The following is a 27,815-nucleotide window of genomic DNA, read 5'->3' on the forward strand; positions in this document are numbered from 1 at the left end:
GATATTTTATGCATTGCAGCCATTTAGTATTTTTATGCTAAGTGCAGTTTGTGCTTAGATGCAGGAAAGCAACGCTTGCCACCACGGAAGACTAGATTAGAATTTTTGCGTTCAATTTGCATCGACATAGCTACTGTTCAGCTACTCTTCCGCATTTTTATGAAACAGTCTACGAATCAATATGAAGACGGATAATGTGCGATGCTACTTACACGGTGTTGTCGTAACTCTTTGTTGGAAATACAGTCAATCTCGAAGGTGCTTCGTGCATACTATAAAAATACGTGTTTTCATTAGGACAAATCGTATTCTCGTTGCAATAAGTGTTTTATAACGAAACGTAGGTTATTCCATAAAGATATTTCAAAACGGATCTGAAGGAAAAGAATTGCATTCGAACGATCTTATTATTTCGATTGGTGGGTTTCAATATTTCGTGGAGATTTTGCTTTGTGCTTGAAACTAACTCCGAAGTTAGTTTCTCTGGCAAAAAATAATTTGCACCTTGCGGTGAAACTTGGAATTCTATTCCGATCGATTTAACGTCACTATAATACGACGCAGACGAAGACTTTCATGATTGACCGTATTTTTGAACTTTTCCCAACAGATTCTTTGATATCATAAGATCATTATAATAAGAGAATAGACTTTTTTAATGTATCCAGTTTTTTCAATGAATATGATCACTCTTATGTAATAAAACGTGCAATAGAAGCGACATACTTCTGCAATTCTTCCCTCCAAGCAGCTTCCCCTGACGTGGTCGCCTTAACGACCAGCATCGACACTTGAGACAACGCTCTCCGTAGGCCGGATAACGCCATTCCCTCGCCCAAGTGGATCTTTCCGGATCCCGAGGAACTCGGTGAAAGTGTTTTTAACGTCGATCCATCCATTCTTTCTCTTCTTCTGCTTTTCTCTCTTCAAAGGACACGCCGGATTTTTATCTCTCACACGATTCGTGCAGATAATTATTTTAACTGGTCATCATTGATCGATCGATCGGATTAAATATCATCTTTCTCTCTTTTTTCCTCTCTTTCTTTGCTTTGCAACGTGACAACGAAAGGTCGGTGATCGGTAAAAATAAATGCTTGTAGATCTAGCCACACGCGTGGACTTTGCTATCTTATTTAGTGCCAGCTACTCGCGATATGTGTTATAAATAAAAAAAAAAAAAAAAAAAAAGGAAAGAAAAGAAAGAAGACACAGAAAAAATCTGTGTTTCTCGAACAACGACTCAGTGTTGAGCACGCTTAGAATCCAACTCGTATTTCGACCCGAGTTGCAGCGGAATTTCGGCGTCTAAGTTTAAGCCACCTTCGAGCGGGGGGCCGAGAACCGCACCAGCGGATGCTCTTAAAGCACAACGAATAAAGAACTCATCGTCAGAGCCAAATATCGCAGCCTGTCCAGAGCCATTGGAAAATCCAGATCAATCGTTTGCACCACATCCGCTTCTCAATCTTGCCGCGTTTTCTCTGCCCTGTGACCCCTTCGGATCACATCCTCCGATCTTTTCGATCTTCCCGCGCACACTCGCTTCTATGTTCACTTCACTATGTCACTTTCACTCGCAATAAAATCTCCAAATCGTTCACTTCACACCGATTTCCCTTATATTTTATCCTGGTGTTTCTTAAACAAATTCGCCACTGTTCGTTCTCATCTTTTATCGCGAGAAGGGAGGAACTCGTTTTCTGGTGGGAAAATGAAAAAGAAAAGAAATTTCTGGAGTAACTTTCACGAGGCAACGGGGCACTGATTTACGCACTTTGCCGGACTATTTATAAGAACGTCGCGTCACCGGGTGAAATCATTGAAAAAAATCCAAGGTAGCGCGGAAGAAGAAGAAGAGGGAAAGGGGCACTGGCGATCGTCGACTAAAGTTGCTGAGGGTGTTCGTCCAATTATCGAGTACGTTAACGAACCGAGGCTCAGCCGACACTGAAACGATTCTACTTCGACCCTTGCTCTTGGCGATTTCCCTTTTGTCTTCGCACTAGCCAATTTGGCAACGTACGGAGAATCCGTAAGATTCGTTCCATTCGCTAGAGATGGAGCCTCGATGACAAGAGACACCGCACCGAAACAAGTCGTTGCACCGGTGCATCATTTCTATTTGTCGAAACGTCTCTTCATCAAGCTTTCGGATAAGCTTTTCGCCATTGGCGATGCCGATACGTTTTCATGACCGTGCAGATTTAAGGGTTCTGTTTAATTGAAATGGGCTGGGAATATTTATGCATTTATGACAAGTTTAATTGATGCACGAGTTCAGTACTTCAACGAGTAGCAACTTAAAGTAGTAGATGACAAGCAGTAGATTTAATCAGTTAGCTGTTGCCACCTGTTTGAAAAGTGTGTGCCTAAATATTATTAGACTAATATTATTTATATAGATTAAAAATTATTAAACTACATACCGTACACTATATAAAGCTTTTTAATAATAATAGGTATAATAAGTAACAAGTAGTAAATACAAGTGATGCATCATACAGTAATAAATGCAAATAATACGCAACACGTACTAAATACAAATAATGAATATAATAAATGACAAATATAAGTAATAAATTGACTTTGATAAAATTGATCTTGTACAGTGATAAGTACAAATACTAAGCAACAAGTACTAAATACAAATAACGAGTAACAAATAATAAATACAATTGGTAAATTGATTTTGTATGTGATTGATTGGTAAATGGTAAATTGATTTGACAAAATTGATCCTGTGCGTTGCACAGTGATAAGTATAGATATTAACTAACCATTAGTTAATACAAATAACGAGTAATAAGTAATAAATTGATTTTGTGCTTTGTGTTTAATGTAAGCATCGATAAACAAGTAACAATTAATAAATCGGTTTTGATGAAATTCATTTTGTAGATTGTATCCTCCTTATAAAAATATAAGAAGAGACATGTTTTCAACTATCGACAACTGACCTGCTTAAACAGATCCGCTTCGTAAATCGGTATAAATGAAATGCAACAGGAGGAACAGAAATTGTTCTACTAAAGGATTAGCCGAGTAAATGGATTAGATTTTTCAGGTTTCACGTAAGAACTAGTTGAACTCGAGACATTTACCACACCCCATCTGTTTCTCTAAGATAGTAGTTCCGTTAGAAAGAAGGAATTCAAAGTCAGTAAAATATGGACAGAAGCTATGAACTTAAATATGGAAACTTTCACACATCAATTAAAACGGATGCGAATTCCGTGCAATAATTCTTGTAGATAGATCTGCCACTATAATCAAGAACGCTAAATAGACCTAAATTAACAATCGATAAATGCTATTACGTACCGTAACCTATTGTATACCGAAATCCATTCTTCGATCAGGACCAAGGCCACCAAATGTGCAAATATCGTCGGACCTGTGATAATTCAAAGCAACTGTCAAAATTTAGCACCGACTTTACCGTTAAGGCCGATACAATAATCCATAATATACGTATAAAAAAAGATCTCCTGTTGTAGCATGGAACATAGCATCTCTTCAGTCAAATTTCGTAGCCTCTTCGATCTAATTATATTCAATTGAAGACGGAATTTTTTTTTTATCACGAGGCCAACTACATTAAATGCGTATTATACTTTTCACGTTATATAAATTATCCATTTCTGAAGATTTACATTTCTCATAAACACACAAACATTTTCGTCTAATAATTCCTCTGCCATCATAAAGGAGTGAACAATCAACATTTCTGACCAACAAAAACAAACTGGCTCTTTGTATGCAATACAGTGCGATTAATCTTCAAAGATCGAACAAAACCATTCGTACGACGCGAGGGCGGAGTAAGAAACCGTATGGTACCGATACGTTGCTTAAAAACATCTCGATTAACCTCAAGCGAAACGTGGTGGTTTTTATGGTGCGCGCGTACACGGCCAACGACGCCGGCGTCAGGATTATCTGTTTGAGGCGTCTTCCGCAATTAGACGGTTCTATTCTCGTCCCGAAAAGCAGGATTTCTGCCGATCGTGGCAGGGAAACGGGAACGACGCTATTTTCGCGGGGTCGCGAGCCACGTATTGTGATCCAGTTTTCACGACGAACGACTACGCGTCGCGTCGCGTGTATTTTCGACGGCGCCGCCGAAAATCGCGTTGCGTCTTCCACACGCAATTATCGCTATTCTCCGATGGATCCTCCGAAGATCGGTTCCAGATGGATTCCCCGCTGCCTTCGATGGCCGTGTGAATTATTTTTGTTTTTGCCACGTTCGAGTTTCGTGACGTTAAAAGCGGAACGTTTCTAATGTGCAATAAGTTATCCGTGCCTTGGAGGATTCAACGAGAAGATTATCGTAAAGAATACAATTCAATAGAATTTGAATAGAATTTCAATAGTTTTCAAACTATCAAATTATTCAAGAAAATTATTCAAATTAGATGTTCTTACAAGTTTTCTAAGTTGTAAAATTTATGGTGCTGACCTCATAGAGAGGCTAATTAATAATACCACAAGTGCTCAATGGATTCGTTCTAAAATAAGATTAGGAAGAATAGATTGCCCGGCTATAAAATCCATAGTAAGAAGGCAAACACCAGTTCAACCAATTAATTGCAACCTAACTTATCGCCACCTGTTTGAGAATTCGCATTATATGTTTTGGCTTAAAATTTAAGGGCTACTGATATTCTTTTCTATTGCTGATGAAAGGACGCAGCGGTCGAATATTTTCTAAATACGTTTTTGGAAAATTTCATCGAAACATATTTATTAAAACATATTTGTTGAAACATTTTATTAAACATAGAAAAATATTTCTTGTTAGTGCGTGCATTCTCTGAGTGACCTCTGAATGATTTCTACGTTTTACTCGACGCTAGAACTAGGCACGGCCAACGTGTAAAACTTGTATCGTTCGGATCAAATGGAGAAGTGTACGAACGAAATCTGTAACACGAAGAAAGGAACAAGCTTCGTTTACAGTTATACACTGTAGAATTTTTATGAAATATTACGAATTAGCTATTTAGACCGTCTCAGACTTTGTATTGTTACATAAGTTTGTTTACTATTTAAATCTGTGAAAAAAGTCCACTTAAAATCTGTAAAATGTCTATGAAGAATTATGGACCGATCGTTTCTATTATTCTAGTGGTTCTAGCTTTTTATCAGTTTTTAGTTCCCCTTTTGTTTCACCATCTTTTTGATATCTTGCAAAAATTTCTTTTGCGTCGAATCGCTCAAGCAGTTTGGTTTCTCCGAATATTTCGCGATTCCAACAGAGGAAGGACGAGATTATCGTAAAGAGACCTCGCTAACTGCATCGTTGAAAGTTACGATATTGCTCGCCAAGCTCTCATCCACCTATATCTCTCGTGAAAATAGTAAAGGTATACTTACAGAAAATGGAGAAAAACGGGAATTCTCGGTTTTCTTAGAAACCCCTGCGTTTCCATATTTCGAGTTTGACCAGGAAATACGTATGTGTACCTTCCTTTGAGACACTTGCGATTTTACATTTTTACTGTCAACGTGAATAGGTAGACGTGGTTACAAGTATAACGAACATTGACCAATCGTCGTAAGTTTTGCAATTTTTCGTTAAATTAAGTAATTAAGATAAATATCGTTATTCCTATTTCGCTTAAATAGCTGGTAGAGAATAGTTTAAGTATGTAGGCCCAAGTTCAGTGCCGGATGTATAGATATGTACAAATCTCCGCATATATACGAAAAGATATTTTTAACGTTCTTCGTACTCTTGCAACAATTTCATGCAACGTTATTTTTCAACTATATCACTCGAAGCGGAACGTAGACACACGTACGAGGAAGAAAAGTTAGAAAATTCGTTTGTTCGAGGGAGGACCTCCTCTTCGAAGCTAATTCAAATTATGAATTAATTTCCTACAAAATTATACACCAACCATAAATAAATACGTATTATCGAAACATTTTAAAACGCATGAACGATACAAAAGTTAAAAAATCCATCTGGCCAGTAGAGGTTCAATTTTTGTCTTCGGACCGGTCCAAGCTATAAATTTCGTTCTGTATTATTTAAAAAATCTCATAAACTAGAATATATACATGGAAAGAAGTTAAGAAGTCCACCTGCTCGGTGGAGCACTACTATTTCCCTTGGAACTGATCCAAGTTACCAACTAATTTCATACATAATATTATCCTTCAGTCGTATAATTTAAATATTCTTACGATATATACACGTTTAACATATATAATAATAAAATCTATAATATAATAATATTAACAATAATGATAGTATAATATATCTGTATATCAGGGAGTAAGAGATAAATAAAAAAGAAATATAGAAAATGACCTGCTCAGTAAAGGGCCGGTCTCCCCCTTGAAGCTGATCCTGCTGAATGTCCTTCTCTGAAAGTTGCTGAGAATGCCGCGTTTCTGCTTCTCGTTGTTGCCTCTTCCGGCCTCGTCCGTCGAGTCATCGCACACTTTTATTGCAACCGCGGTCGTAGGAACCGTCGAGTTCACCAATAACTCGTCCAGTGGCACTGTGTTGTTGTCGGTGGCGATCGTATGCTCGTCCGATTCCTCGTTGGTTCCTTCTTTCGTCAGAGAACCCTTTTCAGTCATGAGCATTTCGTTCAACGATCTCGATTTCCCTCCCGTGTCTCTTTTCTTCTCCTATTCAGAGTTTCTTCGCAAAATTCACCGACGCGATACAAAGAAGAATTTCATGCCGCGTTCGAACAGAATCTCCAGAAACCGTCGGTTCCTCTGTCTAAGCACTGGTTTCCACGATATTCAAAGAGGCCGCAGAGATCTTCGGCGGCTCTGTTGAAACGCCGTATCCCGGAAAAAGTCAAAGAGGCTCTAGAAAGCATCGATCCTTTTGTTAAAGCGCCGAATCTCACAAAGCTCAATGAGGATGATAGAAATTTCCGATTCTTCCGTTTAAACACTGACTCCGCGATGTTCAGAGATGCTGCGTGGATCTTTGACTTCTCTGTTGGAACGCTCTGTATAAATTCAAAGAGAATCTAGAAACCATCGGTCCCTGCGCGAAGAGAAATTGAAAAATCAAATCTAGAAATTTCCGGCTCTTTTAATTATCCGAAATTTAGAAATCGACGATCCTTTTATCAAAGCGCTGACTGATCAACGGCGACGAGAATCTTCTTTTTCGAATTTGGAAATCTGTCGAACCACTGGACCCGACCACGTCCGAAACGAATCCAGAAATGGGCAACTCGTTTTACCAATTAATTTTGTCTCTTTCGCAAACGTTTCTCGCTTATCCTCTGCCACATCATCGTACGAGAACCTCAGCGAAGATTTAGAGTGACAGATTTTTGAACACCATTGAACGACGAGATACGAGACGGTTGTTATCCGTGATCATGAGGTTTCTAGAATGATTTTTGTCGCCAGCGTGACTGATTCATAGATTGTAAATCGAACGATAATCCGAAACACGTTCCTCAACGACTAGCACCATCGCGTTGTACGTCAATTGAATTTACGATTCGCCACGAACGCCACTCACCTCTTCCCAGCGAAATCATTTCCAGTCATTTTTCTATTTCATAACCATATTTCCTGAGTACGACGTGTATATACAATTTCCTATCGTCAAACCGGTCAACACCGTCAATTATATTTGTTGGGTATAGAATAGAACCATCGATAACACCATCGTACTGTCGCACAGGTTCGTTGTACAATTACGTTTTAAAGCAACGTTCTTTCATTTGCAATGCAAAACGAACACTTTTTAGATTCACAGTAGTGTCCCGAGTTTCACGGCCACGTTAAAACGTCGTACGATTTCTCGTACAACCGCGACCGTATATACATACGCTATCATTTATTCTCGTCCCGTTTCGTCATCCTTATCACTGTTCCGCATCCGTCGACCACGATCACCATGATAATAAAGTTGCTATTCACATTTGCGTGGCAATATTTTGACGAATAAGAAAGGGAAATTAATTTCCGTTGCCGGCTCTGTGCGATTAAGTTTTGCTGTAGATACTTACATGTGCTGTTCGCCGCAAGTGAACGATGAAACACAGAGAACAAGAACCGTTCCTCGACACGACGATTCTCAGATCGACAAAGTAAGAGAAATTTAATTAACTTGCGTACACCGACTAATGTATCAAGTTCCGAGGATAATGTGCGTAATCGAAGTTTCTTCGACGAAGATAGCACTTTGGCTCGCAACTAACGAAACAAAAGCACTTGAACAACGATCCTCGGCTTGATAAGAGAAAAAGCCTCTAATTTTACTAATTCACTGTCCTACAATGTATTAAGTTTCACTTTGAATAGTTATACAACCGGTCCGAGGTACCTCTTCGTCACGACTCAACGATAGCACGTTGGTTTAGAGCAAACGAAGCGAGCAACAAGCGTATTTGTCCAGTTGTCGGCGTTTCCGTGCGCAGATTGCACGCTATTTCCAGCAACCGGGTACACGGGGCCGGCTCGCGATCATCCTCGTTCCGAGGATCATTCATAATTCTTCGCGACGGGTTCTCCTCTCCTTCTCTGCTCTAACGTTCGCCTAAGCACCGGCAAAGTGTGCACCACGTCCTGCACGCGTTGCATAAGAATTTCCTCGCGAGTCACGCGGTTTCGTATCGACGAACGCGATCGTTTCGCCTTCCTCACGGGTTTTATGATGTTCGAAGTGGATCTAGAAATCCTCCTCGACCACTGGATTACGCGATATTTCAACGAGATATGGAAACGAACAATTTTTTCAACCACTGGATTTTCTATTCGCTGGTCGTACGTTCGAAGTGAATCCGCGAATTGTCGAAGTTTTCGTCAAAATATCGGACAGTCGGATCTTGCTTCTTGATAATGACCATCATTCTTCTAGTTCAGCTGAATTTCACGTCGAGAATAATTTAGAAACAGTACCTCGATGATATTCAAGAATCATCTAGACATCTGTGATCTCTTTTTAGAAGCGCCACAGTGTTGGAAGAAGATCTAGAAATCAACGATCCCTTTTTCCAAGCGCTGCACGTCACTAGTCTTCGGAAAGAATTTAGAACTCGATAATTCGTCTATCCGAGCGACGTTCTAATCGAAAGAGGGTCTAGAGATCGACGATTCGTTCTTTTAGACGTGAGATTCCACGATGTTGAAAAAGCACCCAGAGATCGAAAATCCCATCTTCGAGGCGCTGAGTTCCGCGATGTCCGACGCGAGTCCAGAAATTTTCCAGCCTACTATCCAAGTTCAAAGAGGATCGAGAAATCGTCGAGGCGCTGAATTCAGGATCCACGAGCTCGTCGATCAATTCCACAAAGTTCCAAGAACGTTCTCTCCTCTTCGATTCTCCTGTCTGGGTTCCACGATATTCGCCAAGCATCGAAAAATCGTCGATCTGCCTGCCAAAGCGTCGAATTGCACAAAGTCGAAGGAGGATCTAGAAATCATCGATCCCTGCTCTGTCGAGGCACCGAGTTCCAAAAGGTTTCAAGAGCATCCAGAAGTCGTGGATCCTTGCGTGGAGGCGCGTCCGATCGCACGATGTTTCGAACGAACCGGAAAATCGTTCGAAGCGCGAAAGTTAGACGAGGTACGAGGAGGATCTAGAAATCGTGGATCCTCTGTTCGAAGCACTGACCGATCGGTGGCTCGTGGTCGGCGAAAACTCGCTCGGAACCTGTCAACGCGAGAACCACTTCTGAGATTGCGTGCGCCGCGGTATAAGCGAAAATAATCCACGCACACGCGCGCGCGCGGGCGCGCGCGTTTGCACACCCACACTAGCCAAGTAGAATGTGTTTTAAGACGGTGTGGCCGAACGTGTACGCTACTTTACGAGCATTGTTCAATGTGTCACGTGAACGTGTGGAAAGGTAGGCGCGAGCGCGCCTATCAAACTGTGAATGTATATATTTAGATGTGTTTATGCGTGTGTATGTGAGAAAATACGTCACACTGATACGCGTGCCGCATGGAAATAGAGCCGTGTGCGAATGTACTGCTAGTAGAAGAACTTGACATGTGGGCAGAGCTACAGATAAGATTATATGAAGCCGCTCTAGCCAACGTTTTCGACCTGGATTTTTATTGCAATTTTTATATTATTCGTATTGCGTGTAGGTTCGCTTTTCCAAGTTTCGTCGGTGTATTCGTCGTTACGTACAACGATGTGAGATTGAATTCTATTTTGTCGTGCAATAGATACACTGTGCCACTCAAGGTACGACGAAAATCGAGAAAATATCACCCTCGAGGTTGAAAATTTGCCGAGTATATACGAATCCACCTAATTCCCAAATAGACGGAGTATAATTGACAAGGAGGTTGTTCTATATCCAAAAATAAGTCGGAAACGTGTAGTACAATTTTTTCGTCCGAGGCTTCGTTTCCGAGAAAATGAAATTTTCAAACGGTGTATACCGCCGTTTTCTTTAAGACGAGGCCACAAGAGAAAAAGTTGTACTCTACATTTTTATATTTAGAGTAACCTTCGGCCAATCGTCCACCTCTTATCGGTCTACAATCAGCAAAGAATACATAAGTATACTTAACAAAGTGTACTTAATATACTTGTCAAATGTGATCACCTAATGCATGAAACCTCGAGCGTAATTTTGTTATCCTTCGTTTTATTTCGTTTCACAGAATCCCCTCTGAACTTCTCTTACGCCGCAAACGTTAAAAATATACACAACGAAGCATCATCAACGACGATACAAATGAAATAAAAAAATTGCGATGGAGAGGCTTGCCACGTCAAAGGCTTAATTCTAGCAGAATATCTTCGACTTTAATCAGGAATTTAGGTCCACGATGTATACGAGTTTCGAGGTTCACGACAGTTTCAGATTGTAGGTTTCTACGTATAAGAGGCGATCCTGGTAGTCGGTGCGTGGGTATTGCTGGCAAGAACAATTGGATTGTTGTAAGAGGATATTTTTATAGCTTTATGCACGGCATTTTTAATACGGATGAATAGGAAATGGGAAGTGGCGGCGAGGGTCGGTAGTGGGAATTCTGGAAAATGGCTTCTATACGCGCAACTCTGAGATTGGCCTTTGTTTGATGACCGGGGAAAATCGGTGGCTGTGAAACCGTTTTGCTTGTTGCAACAAGCAACTTTGCGCGCTCCTATACGCCTCTAGTTAACACGTGCGCTCTCACAGCTACGGGCTTTGTTGATCCGCTACGTTTTCTTGGTAAACAGCTCTAGAAGGAAAGCGTACCGGCGGGAAATTTTTAAATAATATCATGGAAATATAACGCATATTTCGCAAAGAAATCATTCACAGGCTCGATTGTATTTAGTTTCTCGCCACCAGTTATTTTCCCCGCTCGTTTACATAATTACTCGCTCACGCTAGCAATGACCCATATCGTTTCCGCTCTATGAACAGTTTCCTCAGTTTCGTTCATTTCTACGATAAAGAGAAATCTCTGGAAATAAATTGGAAATGTTCAGATTGCGATAATCCGGCTAAGTTAATTATAGGAGAAATCGAATGGTGCGTTTGTCGAAGTTCTTCGCTAATTTCCATGCGATTGGCGGCGAAAATAGAAAAAGAAGCGCTATATACGCCTTCTTGTTCGCCAACACGTCAGTACGTGTCACACTACATTCTCCTGACTGGCGTAAGCGGCACAAGTGGCTTTATACATACATATGTATGCAATGTAAATAAGCGTGTACGTAATGTAAGCGGCGCGCAAAAATACCCGTAATACTAAATTATCGGTACAAGCGGTAGCGAACTGCGTTGCCGATAAATCTGCACTTATTTTAATTAATCCCGTTAAAGAACGTGAAAGTCTTGCCACATTGCCAACACCGTGTACCCAGTCGAAGCGTCTTAGGTGCCGATTGGAATTTAATTTAGACGAAAATACAAAGTTATTCGTCCGTGTAACCGTGTTCTGTTCCCTTTTTAACAGACAATCCAAACAGAATTTATTATCGACGTTGTATCGCTTCTTCTATTATTTCTTTCCTGCTACCTGTTAAATTCGTAAGCGTTATTATATCTCGCATTTTAATCTACGATTTCGAACGGTTGTATAAGTCTTGTATAAGTCTAAGGTTGTATCAGTCTCTTTTATTTTTTGATGGGGAACTGGTTACACGTCCTGGAATCTCATAAACGGAACGAGTTGGATAAATAGCAATAGAAGGCACGAGTCCTCGAGCAAAGATCCACGACTCGAGATGTTCGTTATTTTTGTTGCAATTATAAAGATAAATATTCATCAAGCCGCTTTCGTACACGTGCCGCCATCTGGGGAAATGCAATAAACATTTGCAGATGGCGCTGCGATAGCTTTTAGAATTTGAAGCAGTTCGAATTCGCGGTTTCGTAGTCGGAATAAAGCTTCTTGCGAAAAAAGCACGAGTTATTACGAAACATTAACGAAGTGGTTTGCAATTGTGACAAATTGTTAATCTATAGATAGAAGAAACACATAAGTAACTTTGAAACAACGAAAATTTCCAGGAATAATACATAGGTGTGTAACACTTACGTATATATATGTACATTTATCTTCGTTGTAGCCTATTTCGATTATATAGTAATTGGAAGAGATTCAAAATTGCAAGACGAGATTAATGAATAGCCGATTAAATTAACATAAGGATTTATTGTCTAAAATTTCATCATTTTATATGTACATAGATATATACAATATTTTATACAGTATTCTTAGTCTTTAGTGGTATTTTTAAATCTGAGTTCCATGGAAAGAAACGCTTTCATGTTAGGATCTTGTACTTTGTCGATGATTAATTTTTGCACGTCCACTTCGCTTTCTTCGAGTACCGCGCTTAATTTTTCTGCGTATTGAATCCATACGCAATTTGCGCATCCGGACATACAACAATTTGTGGGTTCTGTCAAGTCGTCTATCGACGAGACACTATTATCTTCGTTCTTTTCTTTTTCTTCGGATGATAACACTGATGGTGTTCCATTGATATATTTTTTGGATATGGAATATATTTGTTGACAATTACATTTTTGGTTTCTGGCAATTGATCGAAAAGGTCGAGCTAGGTTCATTCCTGTTAAGATTCTACCTTGTAGATATAACTAGTTGTAAAAAAAGGAATACGTAATAAGTATTTAATGATAGAATCGATGTTAGTTGTGTAGTTAGCATTAACGATATACAATAAAATGTTTTAATGCGATAAATTATTAAATAAATTTGTAAATGGTTGATCGAAATGTTTAGTAAAACATTGGACATTATCTCCTAACCTCGATGGCCACTGCAACCATAGGCGACAGATAACATAGACTTGAACTTAATGAATTCTTCGTGTCGCACGTTTAAGAGCCCTCTTACGATTTTAATATAACTTTTGATATTACCGACTTGGTAACGAAACGCATCGGCTAAATAAAGAATTCTGTACCTCGTTTGTGTTACAAAATATTATATAAATTGTTAATAAATATTGTTAATAAATATTATATAAATTATTATTTAAATTGTGACAAACCAGATGATAGGGGTGGATCATACATTTTATTTTAAACTATAATTTTATAGACTTAATATTCAAAGTAGCTTATTCGCATTCACTTTTCGAGAATCATCGTAGTAATATTCATTCGATACGACGATGCAACGTCTGAATAATAATTACGGTCGAACCGTGTTTCGACTCGTATATACATATATACAACATCCGTTATTATTTAATACATCACGTCGTGAAATATAATCGCTGTTTCTATCATAATTATGTAATAACTTTCCTTCTATAATCCTCCAATAATCTTTCTTCAATTTAATAATTCGTTGTTCAATTTTTCACTAGATTAACATATTAAAATATTCTCGTTGATTCGTTAGTATTAAAATAATCAAAACTTAAATTGATCACATTTAGTATAACTGCAACAATGTTATTTTATCTTTATCTACAATTTCTTTTGTTTTTAGTTACATTCTATAATTGAAAATTAAATACATATTTTTGTAATCAACATTCTAAATCAAACATAAAGTCGCGCGTTCAAGCAGACGACGCGACGCTACTGTAGCGACCACGTGAAAGCTGTGTCTCGTTGTTTATCGTAGGAAAATGGGTCGGAAAATTCCAGGAAAAAAGCACAGAGGCGTAAAAGATCCTCTTAAGCAACAGGCAAAACGACTGGCAGAGTGAGTTGTGTGTTAGATATGCTTTATTCTCGAATTATTTACATAAGTTAGTGAACTGCCTATTATAGGTTAGAAACAAAGATAAATGCACCGCCAAAAAATGCAGACGAACAAGCTATACCGAAAACTTTAGAAAGAGTAGTGAAATTGAAAGAGGCAGTGAAATCAGGGAAGATAACCAAAGTCAAGAAAAAGAAAAAGAAGAAAAATGCCCTCATATCTGTTGGCAATAAGTTGTGCTCTAAGCCTTTACATCCAAAGGCTAAACCAGATAAAGTTGTTCCTGTATTTCAACAGAGACCTGGTGAAAGTGAGGATAGATTTTTGCACAGAGTTAACAGGGATACTTACGCCTTTATTAATGAAACTGCCTTTGAGAGGAAATACAGTGTTCAAGTCAATCGAAATCCAAATACAGGAGAGATAGAGGGGCTTTCGAAATGCGAGAAAACTGAGTTAGATAAAATTGACATGTTGAGGTCAAAGCATAAAAATATTAAAAAAAAGAAGAAAAAGAAAGATACTGATGAACCTAAAATGAGTAAGTCAGAGAAGAGGAGAGAGAAATTGAAATCCAAGAAACAAAAACAAATGGAAGAAAAAGTAGATGAATTTGATACTTTCAAAGATCAAGTTAAATTTGGAGAAGTTGCTCATGAACCACCTCAATTAAAAGTCAGGCCAAAACATGCTGACAATATAAGTACCTTTAAGGTAAAGTTTTTAATACAATGTCTTTTTTAGTTATATAATGCTAATAATATTCGCTTATTTTTTGTTACAGCCTGGAAAAAAGAAACTGCTTCTTCATTCAATACTTAAAAAGAGTGAGAAGACAAAAATGGGGACTAAGAAAACAAGAGCCATAGATAAGTCAGGAAAACGCAAGAATCTACCAGTTGGAGAAAGGAGACAGTTAGAAAAACAGCAAAGTGATATCATAGCAGCATACAGAATGTTAAAAGCACAACGGTCGGCTGACGTTAACAACTAGGGTATGTAAATAATTAAAAATTATGAAATGTTGTGTTTTTATATATAAGTTTTTTATATCGATGTATGACTAGGATGCTATGAATCATTTTGTTGTAATCGCGAATTTGTTTATTTTTATTTTAATAAAATGTACAATTCTTTCATAATATATGTATTTTTGAACTTAAACATCACATTCTTTTTATACAATTATACAATTATTAGGGTTAACATGAAAATAGATGTATATATGTATATATATATATATTCTCATAGTCAAGATTTCTGTGCAACACATTTATAGGTACTAAAAATTCTTCCATAGGGACTAGTAATAAAGATTCATTGTTATTAACAAAAGAAACAGAACAAATTTCTAACAGTTCTTGCATTGAGTCAATTCAGATCATCTTTTAGCACCAGTGCAGTGTACTTATAAATTTTCTTAAGCTACCATTCAATATACTCTTTAACATTGATTTTATCCAGTAGTCCATACAAATGGTTCTAATCTATCCTCTACTGGTAAAAGATTGTTCAAAGTTTCAAGGCTTTCCAGAGTTTGATTCAGAAGAGAATGACATTTGGTTAGTTGTTTACTAAGCTCGTGTACTTTGTTCAGTTGTTCAGCAAACTTGGCAAACTTTTTTTGCCTTTCTGTTGCTAAATTAAGTATCTTTGTCACTTCTGGCTCGATGTTGATACATAGAGTAGATTGTTCAGCTGCGATCATTTGAGCATTAGTATTAAGATGATGTTGATACCTAGCACACAGGTTAAACAAACCAATGGGATTGAGTCTTTCCAGCACCTCCGGATCTCTGACACCTGGGGGCAAATTGAGAGTGCCACGCATGATAGGTAGGAACATGGGAATACTTTGTAATTTAACCAGATCAGGATCTTTGTCAGCTGTTGGATCTTGCATAGCTGGTTTCACTACTACTATGTTATGGATTTTATCAGAGGTAGTTTTTCTGTAATTAGAAATTACAAATTTATTATTCAAATAAAATATATTACTGAAAAATAAATTTTTAAGATAATATGTTACCTGTAGCTACTGGAACTTAAACTATTTTTACGTCTAGATATATCTTGCCCACCAAAACTTTTGCCTCTATATAGCTGTGACTGTTTATTTGTCATCTTTGGTGAATCTCCAATAGGTCTATTCACAGTGTAAGATATATATGGTAGATCAGAATCCGAACAAATGCTTGCACCAGGACTGGTACATCTCGGTGGTGTGTCTTCTGGTACTCTTTCACGATTTGGTACACTTTTTCCACGTCTCAATGGTATATTTCTTGTCCTGTTAGCGCTAGCGTTGTGCGTACCACCTTGAGAGCTCTGTTCCGATCCCATCCTATCTGGTTCTTTTAAAATTTTCCTCTAATTCTTTCGTAAAAATCACATTAAATATATACACACTTCTCTAACAATCTACATTAATCTGTCTCCACAATGAAAATTTCGTACGGTTATTTTGTCATTAACGATACAGACAGTTGATGTCAGGAATAATTATATCAATAATCGTCATGTTAGATTTAAGGCCATTTGACGTTGCTCGTTCTTGTATGATGTTTTAATTAACGCCGCGTTCGAAGTGTACATTTTTGTTCATCTCACAATTAAGGAAGTTCATAATAATTAACAATGATAAAAACAATTTTTTCGATGCATAATAAATCTTTGATCGTGCCTTGATTACGTTGTAAAATATTACTTAAATAGTAACAGTATCGAATGTCGCTATAATACAGTCACTCCGATATCAGTTTTCCGCTCCTATTGTCAAAAAGTCATTTACTTTCAATCATTGATTGTTCATGCGGCTAGATTTCACGTGTCGTGGCTGTTCTTACGGCGAGGACGCCATCTGTTAAAATTGTTCTCGAAGTTGAAAACACGGAAATTGTTTTTGCTCGATAACATAATTTCCTGACATAATTTTTACGGATAGAATATATAGAAGAATGTAAGTATTATATGTTTTTCTTTTTCTTTTATTTTTGAGCGAATTTCTTTCCATTTTTAATTTTAACAAAATAGTATTTATAAATCAAAAGAGTGATATTTTAAAGAATAAAAGCTGCAGTACATCGAGTACACGATTTTGTTTTCGCTGTATATTTCGAAACTTTATTTAACGTTTACTTTATTCTCTGGAAGTTAGTAAGAGCTGTTAACACAAACATACGTTTTATTATCGCTCGGGCAGCGATATATAAATCGCTGGGCCGCTGACACGGTTGATCATCGATTTTATCGGTTCCATTTTCGTATTTCCGACAAGTGTTGCCTAAATCTTTGATAACAGCCAAACACGTTGCAGCTGCCTTATGAATAGATAATAATCCTTTTTTTTCATATCTATTTTTTTTCTACACAAAAAATAGATAAGAGTATTCATCTCCTTTTCGTTAAATATATAAAAAAAAGATACCCCATTAATATTTCCACGAACCGCAAAATTTATCCTTATCCAAATCAAAGAAATCTTCTAAAAAAAAAGAAAAAAAAAATTGTCTTATCCTTTTCAACAAAATCTCTACGAGATAATTTAAATATATTGAAAGATTCGCTCCATGGTTTTATTAAACCGTAATATTGGCCGGTATTGCGCAACATGGAAATTTTCACATTCTACTATGGGTGCAACGATCCTTATATACCAGGTTTGGATTTTATCCAGACTTTCCTCGCCTCGTGTAAGTTCGCCAAAGATATCAACATTAAATTTACATTGATTCTCGGCGTGACGCCGTGCATACCGTTAGGCTTCATTTTTCCCTAAGCCTGACACCAGAAGTTCGCGTTGCTGAAGCGAATTCTTGTGCAATCGCGTTTATATGTCAACGAACGACATTTTCTTCGCCGCTGAATCGCAGAGTTATCGGCCATTCGGTGTTATGCCCCGTACGACTATTACGTATTCGTGAAGATTCACGATTTACATTCTCTTATGTTCTCTTCCGTTTATTTCGTAACGTTTCTTCGTTCATAGGATTTAGTTTATAATGGAATTATTAGTAACGCAGTTATCGATATTTGCTTCGTACAAAAAGTTACAAGTATGTACATTTTCTATGCGATGTGAGAAATCTCTTTGGTCCAGATTTGGATCAAATTTCGTGTTGTTATTTTTGTATTTATCTTTGGATAAATCTATCACACCGTTCTGAGCCGAAAAACCTTTATTGCACTTTCTTGCAGGTCCTTTGGATTCGTAAACCTCCTTTAATTTATTCCATAATTCATGTGAAGGTTTGCAATGCTTCACATGACATAGCTCATGGTAAGAATAATATCGATTCTGGCTTTACCATCCTTTTTATTCCTTAAAGAGGTTTCATCCGCTGCTTCAGGTTCAATTATTGAACCATTCGCATATTCCCACAAGTCATCTTTAATGAGTATTGCCTCCATTTGCAATTTCCATGTATCGTAATTTTCTTTATTTAGCTTTCCAATACTTAAACTCGCCCCGCCTGACATTTTTATATTCTTTTGATAACTGTATTATCACGTAAGCAATTATTATATATTCGATAAAGCGCTCTTATGATATTCAACACTGAATCATCGATCACGCACGTTTTTTTTTTGTTTTCTAGGTTATCTTCTGCGCTCCTCGATATTATTATTAATAATATTTTCAATAAAATAATAACCTGGGCCCATAAGCTGTTATTATTTCTGTATTTAAAGATAGGACCACAATAGCTATTATTTTATTCTTTTTATAAATCTATCACACCGTTCTGAGCCGAAAAACCTTTATTGCTCTTTCTTACATGGGCTAGGGATAAAAACAAAAGAACATCTTAAACCTATCGATTAAATCTATCGATTGTATCTAGAACTATCTTCTAGTTACTATTTATTGTAACTAGCGCATCTGTATATGGATGGCGAGCGCAAACTCACGTTGTTGTTTTCAACATTTCGTAGACTCGTAGAATAGGGAAAAATAGTAGATGCGTAGTTCATCTCCGTTGAAATTTTCGTGTAAATTTTCACCTGAACCTCCTTTGAAATCTTCACAACAACCTTAACATTGGATGAGGACTTGGGCGAAGGAGATCTAGGTAGAGGTTTCGCTGAGAAAAGTACGTACGTACCTATTTTTGGCTGTTCTTCAAGTCTGCGAAGCTTCATCCAAGCCGAAGCCGGACCTTTCGCGATCCTCCCTTGTTAGTTACAATGCCCTACCTGGCATTCTTCCATTTTTCAAGATACATCGAAACACTTGAAGTTGCTCGTTTTATATCTCCAGTAAAGTTATATGCTACAGGCTGTTACGAAGCAAGGTGAAAATAATTTTAATTAAACGAAGAAACACGAAGGTGGCACGAACAAGGTTTCTGGTTCTTTTCAGTTTCGAATCGAGGGGGGGGGGTTAGAATTATTTTCTAACCGAATTCCGAATTCTTCGTTTCATTGTATCGTTAAAACGTTCAGTTTCACGGAGAAACAGACAGCATGGAAAAAGGTAGTCATAGATCCGATAAAATGTTGGAATTTAGTGGATGATGATGGACAGCTGATACGTTTATTTTCGACCTTCGAGCATTCGCTTTCCACTTTCGTCGCGATTCGCCGTCGCTATTTTCGATATTAACAGCGGCCGATCGGAAGTCATTTAGAAAGCGCCGCGGCTTTTAGAGAGAAAAAAAGAATACGAAGCCAGTGATTTTGTATTCGAGTAGCGTATCAACTAAGCGTCCGGTTGATATAACGATTCCCATGTATCGAGTAGAAAAGCGATCGGAAACGCAGTTACAACAGATATACAGAAATTTCTATGAAACGCGCGACACGCTTCACGTTTCATCGCGGCGCTTCCTCTTCGTCGCTTCCCGTGATTTTTAACGAGCACTCGTTACCGAACACTTTCTAACTTATTGACGTATCCGAGCATTATCTTCACGGACCACGACACAACCATGGAAACGGATGGTCGGTCGTGTTTCTTATCGACGTAAAATGAGTGTGCACGAATTCGAAACGCCGGACCATGATTCTTTAAATACGGGCCCCGCAGCCAAACTTTCCACGTTGTTGTCCCCTGGCAGCGTAAAAATTCGGTAATTTGCAAATACACTGTAAAATAATACATTTGTAAATATTCATTTGGGAAGATCGTTTCCTCCTGTTTGATATTCCGAGGTTCTAGGATACTTGGCTTTCTCAAATAGTTTTCTCCATCTGAATCATTTTTTATGCTTCCTATATTATTTGATTAAGATGGAATTAATCGTTATTGGGTGTCTTTTAAGATTCTATAATTTTAACACAAGAACTACCAATAGTTAAATATATAGATAAATATGGTCTTTAAAAAATACATAATAATAGAATATTTTTATATTTTTCAATTTATTATTTTCTTACTGAAGGAACATTTTTGGTATTATTAGTCCATCTGCGACCATGATCGACCTAAACGAGGGTTGACACATTTATAAAATTGTAGAACCAGTCATTTTGACTGCTGTGGTATTTCTAGTGTTGACAATCTAGCGATCCAGTGATCGGTCCGGAATTTTCCTGATAAGTGATATCATCATATTGAACGATACGCGGTAAAAATTTGAAAAACGTGTGGCAAGTTGTAGAAAACGAGGAAACTGGTTAATTGGGGTTCGATAAACAGATTGCAGGACCCTATTACATTTTGACTGGTATTGGTATAAGTAGCCTTGATACAAAGTTCTTTTGAACTATGAACACATAAAAAACAAAATAAAATTCATTATACTATTCTTTTAATTATCGTTACGAAAGTCATTACATCATTACGGGAAAAAGATGTAACATGAAGTAAGAATTTTAAAATAAAATTGTAAAACCAGTCGATTTGACTGGTATGGTAGTTCTAGTGTTAAGAGATCTTATTTACACATATCTATTTCGAGAAGCTTTCAGTCGATTTTTATTTTTAAGTTAGACAGTTATTAGATCGATAAAGAGTGTTGCAATTTGCCACGCATGTTGATTATATTTGAAGAAAATACAGGGTAACCCTGATGCAACGATCTTTACCATTAAATTGTTATACAGGGTGGTTGGTAACTGGTGGTACAAGCGGAAAGGGGGTGATTCTATGCGAAAAAGGAAGTCGAAAATATAGAATAAAAATTCTTTTTAATTATTTTTTTTATTTTTTTAAAAATCTACAGTAAGATCCGTTATAACGAGACGTGATAAAGTGCACGCGTACCGAGCCAAAATTCACAGTCGATTTTCTCGAAAACAAAGCCTCAAACGAAAAATGTTTATTCTATATTTTCGACGTCTTTTTTCGCGTAGAATCACCCCCTTTCCGCTTGTACCACCAGTTACCAACCACCCTGTATATTTCCCACCATGTGTCATTGTTAATGGCTGCCAAATGACTCGCTTTGTTCTATTCACCCGAAACAGAAAAATCAAAGATAATTTCAACTTACATAAATGTACTTACTATCCATACTAGAATAAAACAAATGTGTTTCATCATATTAAAAAAAAAAAAAAAAAAGAAATAGCAATGACGTGGAACGACGATATAAAAGCTTCAGCTTGTTCAGACGATAGAAAAATGCATACTATCACAGGTATTGAAGTAACTTTACTACAGACGATAGAAAGACATCAATTTTATAGCGTAACGTGATACAACGCGCGACCTGTTCCAAACGCACAATTTAGAAGAAATCTGTTGACTCATTATTACGATATCATAGCAGCGGGTATTGCGCGCAAACTTACGCCAAGAGGCACGAGAGCAAATGGAATATGCATGCATAAGGCGGTGATGTCTCGTGCAAGCTGTTTCAGATTCCAATATTCCTCTCGAGTGTTGCTACAGTTACGGCCAGACGCGGTACAAGCCTGAATTCTCGAAAATTTCGAACTTCTTGACGCGTTCTAGCTCGTGGTCCGGTTTTTTAATTTCACGTTTCTGGCAAAGGAAAGAGAAAAAAATATACTTGACCGGTGTTTTCGTGGCCGGGATATTCCTCGTGAATAATTCATCGCGGAATTTCGTTCTGCTTCGGAACAATCTCGCGATATATACATACAGCAAGGAGGAGGGGGGGGGGCACGGGGAGAATCTGAAAAATTGTTATTTTCCTCGACTGTCGCGAGCTTTTCTTTTCTGTCTCGTATCGTTGCCATTTTTCCTCCGATTATAACTATCTAATCTTTGTTCCCGTGTTCACAAATGCACACAAACACTTGCAGAATCTTCTTACAAACATATTACGCGTCCTGTGTGAAACATTTGTAGATGTTTGTACTCGTACAATTTCGAATCAATCTGAAAACGTGTACGAAAGTTATAGGATATTTAACGTGATTATAAACTTCGCGCGGATCATCCAGATATTTGCACAGTTAATTATTCATCGTATTAACGATATTAATATTTAATCGGGCTATCTTTAGCGATAATCGAGTCGTTTAGAAGCCATTCAGAAGGCACAGCCACCACGTAACTCTGTAAATTGAAGCAGAAAAAAGTGGCGAACAATCGTTCAAGCTCTCCTTGTACTTTGCTATTAACCGTGTTATCTTCTCGTTATAAATGAACTTTCAAATTGAATATTAATTATGTACCTATACAACGAATGATGTATTTGAAAAATTTTAAAAACAAAAAAAAAAAATAAAAGGTGGAGTTGATCAACTTCAAATCACCTGAGAGCTCATATCCTACATATACATACGTATATTGCACACATACACTGACTTCTTACCAAGCGTATGTTTGCAATGTTTGCTGTGACTTTTAGATGTATAGATTTTCAAATTGGCTTTAAACTTTATTATTATTAATCCTGATGGCCGTAGCTACGTACGATAAAAATAAAATTTCAAAATGTCTCATACATACTTATACATGCTTATGCATGAAAATTTTCTCTTTCGTGACTGACCAAGTAGCTGTTGGTTTATCAAATTGAAAACAGATAATATCTTTTTAAGCAACGTCAACCTTCTCCTGCAGGCTAATGGTACAACGAAGAAAAATTTTATCGGAATAAACGGCTCGTTGAGTGGTTAAACGCTGTACGTGTAACAACAGTGTTTGCCATCGTACGAAGGTAAATTGCACGTTATTACATCGTCCACGATTCTAGTAACATTTTTTGCACGAAAACGGTGCTTGCGCTGATTACTGAAATTACGCGTGTACTCGTAATCGCGATACGTAATTTCCATGCTTTTAGTTTGTTCTATGATTTTCGTTATTCCCTTTGCTTCTTTCCGCTTCTTTTTTCTCCTACTGTTCACTCCGATGTTTGATCATATTTCCTTTTTCGTTTTTCAAATATTTCACAACAATTTTTCGCTGGGAAACGTGAAATTCAATTATTAACGAAATGATTTTGAATTTCAATGAAACGCGCGCAATCTCTTGCGATTCTTTGAAACGGCCAGCGTATAATTCGATAATATTTTCCACGTATAAGAACCTCTTATACCTTTTTGTAAGGAATGATAAACTGTTAATTCATCGTCTAATCGTTTATCCTCCTCTTTCTTCTGTGTTTTTTACGTCAACTTTTATCTTAAGTTGATTAGCGCGTTATTGTTTGTTGGCACGTGCATGTTATTTTTATAAAACGCGACTTCTTGGACGCGTTTCACGTGTCGGTGGGCAGTTTCACAGAGTTATTCGCAATCAGCGAGAATAGAGGCAGTTCCCGCGGCCATTTCTCGCGCGATCGTTTTTCTTTTCTATGGGCAACGATACGCGTTACCTTCTTTCGCCAGTTATTTATTAATCGCGCGCACGGTAACGCGAATTTCAAGAAAGGAGCGTTTCGTTCCTCGTTCCGGCTTCTCCGGCACTGGGACACGTTTGAATAAACAATCTCGTTTCCCGACGAATTTTTCTTCCTCCGGAACTTGCCACGTCGGGCCGAATTCTTTCTCTGTGACAAACGTTCTGCAACATTTCTTCTAGTCCCGGTCAATTTCGTCGACACGCGTTCCTTCAAATGTTGAACACCTTGGACTATTTAACTAACTTTGAATTATCGTCGTCGACGACAGCTTATCTGAAATATCGTCGAACGAAACTAGACTACGAGCAACATAAACGTAAGTCAAACAAAAATTATAGTTTCCACAGTCGATAGTAGCAATGATTATCGCTAGGTTAGAAGCTTCTATGTTCTATTACGTTAACCAGCCGAGAAATTATCATCAACTTTTTGCAGTCGAAATGACACGAAATTTAACATTCTCCAAGTTAATTAATTAATACGTAGCTTTCCGTAGCCACTAGATTTATTGTTCATTGAATATTCACAACCACGAATTTTCCGGATGTTCTTTGCGATCTTCTCGACTCTTAGAAGCAACATCCGCCCCGAAACTCGTCAAAACGACGAATAATCCAATAAACCCTAAAATCACCGAAACACCGTAATCTCGGAGAGCATCGTCACGCTTCACAGCATCCGCCCGAGGTCTCTCAGAGGCGATTTCCGCGTTGAAATCTCACGTAGGATGCCATATCGTTTGCCCATGATGCCGGTGCACGTGCGTTGGGAAGGCAGGTTGGAATAAAAATGAAAATTTCGGGTCAAGGCGAGTGTTTGTCGGACAGAGTTGACACAGCGATATCTAGGTGGATCGACGACGGCTACCGGCAAAGTCTCTTCTTTTAAAAACCTAAAGAGCGGTCGTGGTTGCTCCCTTGGAAGTCGCAATCTCCGGATAAAGATCGTCAGGAGAGAACGCATCGACGTTGGAGGATGAGAGAGCGTGAAAGAGAGAGACGATCAGCGAATATGGGGTTGAGAGAGGAATAAGAAAGAGAGGGCGTGTGAAGGGTTGCGCGTGGCATAGGGGAGGGGTATAAAAGGCGGCATTAAATTTAAATTGCTCGTATCCCTGCGCGTCTAGCGCGAAACTTCAAGAGGTAGCGTCATCAAAAAAAAAAAAAAAAAAAAAAGAAGAAAAAGGATGGAGAGACGACGACATTTTGTCGTAAAAAGACAGTCGCGATGTGTATCCACCTGTCTCATCCACCAGAGATTACAGCTCGAAACGCGATACCGCTATCGAACAGTCAGATCGGAATCACGATTTTATTCCGTTTGCTCGAAGGATTCCTTCCTCTTCGTTTTCCTTTTTCTCCAGCGAACGGACAATGGTCTCCATCCTTTCTAGAAGTTCATTGGGAATTCTTCCTGGTTGTCTCTGGAGGATCTCTGTATAGTGGGAACGAGTAAATTTAAAAATTGAAGGCGGGAATATCTTTATTTATCAATTTATTTGTTTGGTGGTCGATGGGTGAAGAATTTTGACATTTAGGTCGATTTTGAGCGTAAATATGAAATGCTTTGGGGATATAAGAACGACGATGTTGCATAGTCTGATTCATTAACACGAGCGTTTTTATCGATTCTTTATGAATTTGCTGTTTTAGTAATTTTCGTGTCAGGTCAACATACAGTGGCTGCAACAAAATATTTACACGTATCCCCGTTTTTCGATAAAGCGGTTTTTATCAGCTTCTATATTTCGTTTCTGTAGTGTCTTGCGCAATCGTATGAAAATACTACGAAACGACACGAAATTTAGTATTCTTGAACGTAATTAATTAATTAACAAATACAGCAATGCGTAAATATTTTGTCTGGCAATTGTATTTATCGTTGGTCGAATTTTCATTATATCTTCTATTATACAGGGTGGTTGGTAACTGGTGGTACAAGCGGAAAGGGGGTGATTCTACGCGAAAAAAGAAGTCGAAAATATAGAATAAAAATTTTTCGTTCGAGGCTTTGTTTTCGAGAAAATCGACTGTGAATTTTCGCTCGGTACGCGTGCACTTTATCACGTCTCGTTATAACGGATCTCACTGTAGATTTGTAAAAAAATTAATCGCCCCCTTTCCGTTTGTACCACCAGTTACCAACTACCCTGTATACTATCAAATAATTTCCCTGTTAAATGTGTATGCTATATGTGTACGAAATAATAATTTACAAAATCCATTTCCATATGTAAATACTCTCGTAAAGCTTGTCACGTTTTCTTTTACATAGAACGACTATGAAAATTTCTTTTTTCCAATTTCGTCATTTTTTACTTTCGTGCAATGTAGCATATGGAAAAACGTGTGGGTACAACTTGCAGGGGATGTTCGTGAGCGCCAGGACAATGAAAACAGCTTACATACAAAAATGTCGGTTTTAACTTTCACACCCTATACATATCTGGATCGATATTATACAAATATTATAAAAGCAGACATACATTTACGTGTCGACTCGGTTTTAAGATGTCAGGTATGAAGAATTAAGCGATTTCTCTTGAAACGTTCCTCGATCTAAATGCTTATCATCGATTCGCGGAAATTTACACGCACGGTAGAATTCCGTGGTAATTGCTACCCGTGTCATAATAGCAAATAATCATAATCGAACGATTGTTTGCGAATACCAATGAAAGAACGCATGCCTCCCTCTACTTACAATTTTTATCTCCAAGATCTATCGAACGATACTTTCCTTCTTGTCCTTTTCTTGTTCTCCTTCCTAATACATTTGCCGCTTTAGTGAGATTAAACTTTTTTTTCATTCTTATCCAGCGTTATCAGTGTGTCAATTTTCATAACGGATCGTTCCAGAAAATATTTTAACGAACGTAAACACCGTGTTTATTCACGTGACGAAACCTGGCTGGGAAAATTTTTATCCATTGGTAACTTTCTCTTTTAATTGCGGTTCCCATTATCTTCTTCCTTTCTTTCGGTATACGCCGTGATTTTTATATTTTGTTCTCAAAAGACAACAAGAATTCGTATTGGGATTTTTGTTGGGAAAATTTCATACAACGCTCCGGTACACGCACAGACCCACGAAACTACTCCAACACTTGCGAACGTCTGTAACGAATGTATCATGTGTGTTATACGCAATATTTCGAAATTTCATTAGCGCTGATACGAGACTCGATTATCACGTTTATTTCGGTACAGTTTGCAACAAATCTGGAAATATTAATATTAACCCTTTGAATCTTAGTGACGCATATATACGTTCGATATACTTTTATCGAACCCAGCGACTGTTTATTCGCCGTTTTCTTGGGTAATTATTTATTTTAATCATTTAGGTATGAAATGTAGGGAGGAACTCGACCTTGGTCCCGATACTGCGGCTGCGCGTTGATTGGCGGCTTCTGAATCATATCAAATTAATAAATATTTGTTTGGAAATTTTTGCTTTCGTCGAAATTCCTCGGATTCAAAGGGTTGATAAGCTTCGGTATTCAGTGGGACCATTTTTAACATCTGCTATATAGTTAAAGTGGCTGTCGATGCTGCTTATTATACATACTAATTTCTGCTACGTGGTATACTAATTTTTTTATTAAATATATGTCTGCGATAAATATATCGTAAGTTCTGTATAGCATTTCCAAATTAGTTTCGAAGCTGACCGATGTAATTATCACAGTCGTGTCTCGTTACAGCGCTAATGAAATTCCAAAATGTTTTCTATGGCACACGCAATAATTGTCGAGATACTTTCGGGAACCGGTGTAAGTTACCCAAAGAGATTATCGTTAATTGGAATCCCAAGCAACGTGAAATACTTTTATTGGAGCGGAATAATGTTGGTAAGATTAGATCGCGGTAAAATTCGCAAAGTTTATGCGCAGTGCGCGTTCGAACGTCT

At 37.8% G+C, this 27,815-nt stretch overlaps 4 protein-coding genes across 11 annotated transcripts in view; 1 reads left to right on the plus strand and 3 right to left on the minus strand.

Annotated features, from left to right (window-relative positions):
• The window catches only part of LOC117155147 (ATP-sensitive inward rectifier potassium channel 12), a 42,221-nt gene extending 35,615 nt beyond the window's left edge, over positions 1-6,606 (minus strand). For 2 of the 5 annotated variants that reach the window (XM_076623261.1, XM_076623260.1), the window contains exons 1-2: positions 6,326-6,606; positions 213-272 (exon numbers count right to left, since the gene is read on the minus strand). In XM_076623261.1, the coding sequence (XP_076479376.1) occupies positions 213-272; positions 6,326-6,606 (341 nt within the window). Of the gene's footprint in view, positions 1-212; positions 273-726; positions 1,971-6,325 lie in introns of those variants that run through there. The other 3 variants (XM_033330785.2, XM_076623262.1, XM_033330786.2) reach the window with 3 other exon arrangements.
• Positions 6,607-9,915: 3,309 nt separating this feature from the next.
• LOC117155148 (coiled-coil domain-containing protein 137) overlaps positions 9,916-27,815 on the plus strand; it is a 97,750-nt gene continuing 79,850 nt past the window's right edge. For 3 of the 4 annotated variants that reach the window (XR_013059707.1, XR_013059709.1, XR_013059708.1), the window contains exons 1-4: positions 9,916-12,477; positions 13,921-14,139; positions 14,208-14,853; positions 14,924-15,134. Coding sequence is in view for 1 of the 4 variants with exons in the window: in XM_076623264.1 (XP_076479379.1) it covers positions 14,063-14,139; positions 14,208-14,853; positions 14,924-15,133 (933 nt within the window). In the remaining 3 variants the exon portion in view is untranslated. Of the gene's footprint in view, positions 12,478-13,920; positions 14,140-14,207; positions 14,854-14,923; positions 15,304-27,815 lie in introns of those variants that run through there. The other variant, XM_076623264.1, reaches the window with a different exon arrangement.
• LOC117155150 (uncharacterized) lies at positions 12,590-13,349 on the minus strand. Its single transcript, XM_033330791.2, has 2 exons — positions 13,230-13,349; positions 12,590-13,058 (listed from the first exon to the last, which is right to left on the minus strand). Exons 1-2 carry the CDS (start codon positions 13,248-13,250, stop codon positions 12,672-12,674), a joined length of 408 nt encoding a protein of 135 aa, XP_033186682.1. The 5' UTR covers positions 13,251-13,349; the 3' UTR covers positions 12,590-12,671.
• BORCS5 (BLOC-1 related complex subunit 5) lies at positions 15,271-16,937 on the minus strand. The gene is made up of 2 exons (XM_033330790.2): positions 16,169-16,937; positions 15,271-16,091 (listed from the first exon to the last, which is right to left on the minus strand). The coding sequence occupies exons 1-2, from the start codon at positions 16,480-16,482 to the stop codon at positions 15,596-15,598; spliced, it is 810 nt and encodes a 269-aa protein (XP_033186681.1). The 5' UTR covers positions 16,483-16,937; the 3' UTR covers positions 15,271-15,595.

Source organism: Bombus vancouverensis, chromosome 12, assembly GCF_051014615.1.
Source record: "Bombus vancouverensis nearcticus chromosome 12, iyBomVanc1_principal, whole genome shotgun sequence".
Classification (NCBI taxonomy): Eukaryota; Metazoa; Arthropoda; class Insecta; order Hymenoptera; family Apidae; genus Bombus; species Bombus vancouverensis.